Below are 4,014 nucleotides of genomic sequence, written 5' to 3' on the forward strand. Positions count from 1 at the left end.
GGGGCCCGCGTGGGAAGCTCCTTACAGTAGCAGCAGGGAGGTGCCGCGTGTCAGTGTCGGCTTAGCGGCTTAGCCACTCCCGGGAAGAGAGGCCCAGTCTCCCCTACGCGCACCAGCTCCGTCCCCATGGTTATCCAGCCCAAGGGCCCCACTGGCATCGCAGGCCCAGAGGAAAGGCGGGGGTCCATTTCCCAGCAGCAGCAGAAGCAGCGAGTTCTCGGGTGCCCACACCAGCTCCCTCTCCCGCGCACCTTCGCCCTGCCTGGCCCGAGTCAGGCACAGAACCAGGCCCAGAGGGGCTGTAGACAGAGTGGAGCGGAGCGGCCGTGCTGAGCGCTGCTAGGCCGACCAAGAACAGTGGGAGCCAGGGCGCCCAGCAGGGCCCTCGCCGCCCCTCGTCTCTCCTCTGGGTCTTCTCCCACGCCCTCGCCCGCAGCAGCACCGTGGCCCCATGTTCCACCCGGGCAGAGCCCTGCCAGTAGCAGCCCAGCTCTCCGGGCCAGGCCCCTGCTCACCATGCCCTGTCTCACCATCCAGTCACTGAGGCTCTTCTCGCTGCCGCCTCCCATCTGGGTGAGAAAGAGTGATGCTGACGGCAGGGGCGGGAGGGCTGGGGCTACCAGTGGGCAGGGCCTTCTCCAGCAGGGAGGGCTGGGTCGGGAGCCCTGCTGCCACTTTGAGAGGTGTATGTGTGGCCTGGCGTGGCGGCAGGCCCACGGGGATGAAGGAGACAGCTGAGGGGGACTCACTGTGGGGAGAACCACAGCAGCTTGGGGACTCCAGAGCTCTGTGTTGGCTGGGCACTACCGAGAACGGAGCTTCTCAGCCCTTCCCGCAGACCCAGGGGCTTCTGACAGGCACCCAGGCTTTAGAGACTGCCTGATCCCATCCCCTCGTGCTCACTGATGGCAGAGGTTCCCAGGACCTCGGAGGGAGGGGGCAGAGGGAGCCTGGAGGCCGGGCTGGACTGCTGTGCCCGCCCTACACAGACCCAGGGCAGGGCCTGGCCCACCGCGGGCACTCTAGGAAGTGCAGGAACTGAAGACTGGCATGCTGGGGCCAGACGGTGGTGCAGAAGGTAAAGCAACAGCTGGGGGGCTGGCCCACATAGGAGGGTTCTGGGTGTGTGCTTGGAGACCTCCGAACATGCCAGGTGCATGCATGTCCGTGGCCTGGGGCTGGGTGACGCTGGGGGTGCTGTGCTGTGGGACTCTGTCGGGGTGCCGTCTCACTTGGGGAAGAAGAAACAAACAAGCAAATGAACGAACTGCCACGCGGTACGCTCATCACCGCTGCGGGGTTTGTGAGTTCTGCTCTGAATCCTGGGGGCCCACGGAGGTGGTGCGTCAGAATTCAGCACCTTACAGCAGGTGATTCCACCTGGGTTTAAGAAATCAAACCCGGGACCAGCAGATGGCATAACAGTTATGTCACTGGACTCCCAAGTAGTCAACCACAGTTCGAGTCTCAGATCCGGCAGCTTCAAACTCATGCCGGGCCCATGTACATGCGTGGCCAAGATGCTGAGAGAATGGAGGAGAAGGGACTGTGGTGTGGCCATCCCCCCAGGGGGTGATTTCTTGCTTTGTCTCTGTCTCTCTGGCGAGCGCATGCACCCTAAAACAAAAGTCTCTCTTGAGAAGGAAAAAAAAAAAAATCAAACCCTGGGACCAGCACGTAGTGTGGTGGTTAAGGTGGTGAACTCCCACATGGTCAACTACAGTTTGAGTCACTCCCACACCTGGTGGCATACTCTCTCACTTTCTCTCTCTCTCTCCGGTGAGCCCTATAGGAAATTAAAATAATAATAAAAAATAAAGTAAATAATTATATAAAAAAAAAGGACCAAAGCCTGAGGCCAGCAGGTGGTGGTGTGGTTAAGGCACTGGACTCCTACGTAGCTGACTGTGATTGGAGTGGCAGACCTGGCCGCTTGCTTGCTTCCTCTCTCTCTCTCTTTGGTGAGTGCATGTACCCTACAGCAAATTAAAAAGACAAAACCAAAACAAAACAAATAAAATAAATTCTTTAAAAACAAGAAATCAAACCCTGATCTGGTGGAAGCTGCTGAAATCTTTCAAGTTGTCGGGCTGAGAGTGCAGCTGTGTGTGTCTGTGCTTCCGCCCTGTGGGCCGGCTGCGAGCTGGGCGGGAGCCAGGAGGCCCGCGCGTGCCCTGGGGAAGTGACTATGCATCTCTGGCCTGCACCATGACTGATTTGGCTGTGGGTCAGCCTCTGCCCACGAGAGGTCCAGGTGGCCGAGAGGGAAGAGTTTACAGCAGGCTCTTGGGGTGTCTGGATCCACCCGGGTTCTTTTTTTTTTTTCTTTGGAGAGGTTTTCGCTATAGGGCGCATGTGCTTGCCAGACAGACAGAGAGAGACAGAGAGATAGGAAGCGAGAAATCACCCCCACCTCCCCGGGGGATGGTCACGCCGCAATCCCTTCTCCTCCATTCTCCTCTCGGGATCTTGGGCATGCACGCACACGCGCCCGGCGTGAGTTTAAGCCACCGGGTCCGGGACACGAACCGCGGTCGACTACGTGGGAGTCCAGCAACACAGCCATTATGCCAACTGCTGGTCCCGATCCACCTGGGTTCTTGAGGCAGGAAGGATGGCCGTGGGAGGGGAAGGCTGAGGAGGGCATTCACCTCTGCCCACCACCCTTTGCTCCTTAGAGCTTCTTGGATCCGAGCATTTGGCAGCAGCACTGGCGTTAGAGCCAGAAAGACCCGGAACCAACACCTGCTGGATCCCTCCCAGACCTGGGCCTGCTCCTCCATAAGAGGGGACGGCCACACAGCGGGACTGGGAGGATTAACTGCCGCTGTCACTGTTCCGGCACCACGCCCAGATACTCATTGCATCCATGGTCCCACCTCACCTTTCTGAATGGTTTTCCTATGCGAATAAGAGGAGGACAACATGCCCCAGAGGCCTGTGTGACTGGGCAGTAGGAGTATGAGTGCCTGCATAAGTTCGGTAAGCCATCCTCACAGGAGAAAACCGTGGAGGCCCTGAACACAGTGCTCGAGTGTGCTCTGCTTGACGGCGGTCACATGGCATGCAGAGAAGGTGCCACACTCCCCTGCCAGTCCTGCCACCATGCCTTGTGTACCTGCCCTGCTCTTTTTTTTTTTTTTTTTTTGCCATAGGGCATATGCACTTGCCAGAGAGAGAGCGAGAGAAATAAATCAGCCCCTGGGGGATGGCCACCTGTAATCCCTTCTCCATTCTTCTCTGGGGACTTTGGGCATGCATGCACACACGCCAGCATGATTTCCAAGCTGCTGGGTCTGAGGCTGGAACTGTGTAGTCGGCCCTGTGGGGTTACCACTGTAACCTCTCTGTCATTGGCTGGCCCAGCCCGCCCTGTTATGAGGCTCAAGAGGGAGAAGCTGGAGCCCCAGCACGGTCGGGGGGCCCCTGGGAGTCATGGGCCTCCACCCCACAGTGAGCTGGACGTGCCCTCGGCCTCCTGACTGGTCTCCCAGTCCGGTTCTTCCTGGATCCTTTGGAAACTGGCCAGGAAGGTGAGCCCTTGTATTCAAGGCATTCTGTGGCTTCCACCTACCCAGGATAGAACCCCAGTTCCCAGTCCTCCCAGCGCCCCCCAGGCTTCACCCTCTCCACGTGGCGCCCCACGCCCTGCAGGCCCTGTGCTGCCCCTGGCTCCTCCGCTTCCCACTTCTTCGCCTGCTTCTCCCCACTCCGGGTCCTGTTCTTCCTAACTGGCTCCGCACGAGCTGCTCTGTTCACTTAGGTACAGAAATCCTCGGGCCTGAAGGGCACTCAGAGGCAAATTCCAAGGTACCGATGTACCTGAAGCCCTTGTCAGGGGGATGGGTGGCCCACAAGGTGTGCTCGGTGCCGGGCATAGCACACCTCAGACAACTAAACGGAACTAAGACGGCACCCTGGCTTCCTCCCTGTTGCTCTAGAGTCTGTCCTTTTATCCCTCTCTGCCCAGACACCTGCAGAGAAAAGGGCCTAGACAGGTCGCAGGAAGGGCCA

The 4,014-nt window shown here is 58.9% G+C and overlaps 1 protein-coding gene across 3 annotated transcripts in view; it reads right to left on the reverse strand.

Moving 5' to 3' along the window:
* The window catches only part of TOM1 (target of myb1 membrane trafficking protein), a 43,539-nt gene that overhangs the window by 3,599 nt on the left and 35,926 nt on the right, over positions 1–4,014 (reverse strand). The window contains exon 13 of one of the 3 annotated variants that reach the window (XM_006170327.3): positions 531–569. The exons of 1 other annotated variant lie outside the window; for it this stretch is intronic. In XM_006170327.3, the coding sequence (XP_006170389.1) occupies positions 531–569 (39 nt within the window). Of the gene's footprint in view, positions 1–515; positions 570–4,014 lie in introns of all 3 variants that reach the window. One more of the 3 variants, XM_006170326.3, reaches the window with a different exon arrangement.

This window comes from Tupaia chinensis, unplaced genomic scaffold, assembly GCF_000334495.1.
Source record: "Tupaia chinensis unplaced genomic scaffold, TupChi_1.0 Scaffold148234_1, whole genome shotgun sequence".
Classification (NCBI taxonomy): Eukaryota; Metazoa; Chordata; class Mammalia; order Scandentia; family Tupaiidae; genus Tupaia; species Tupaia belangeri.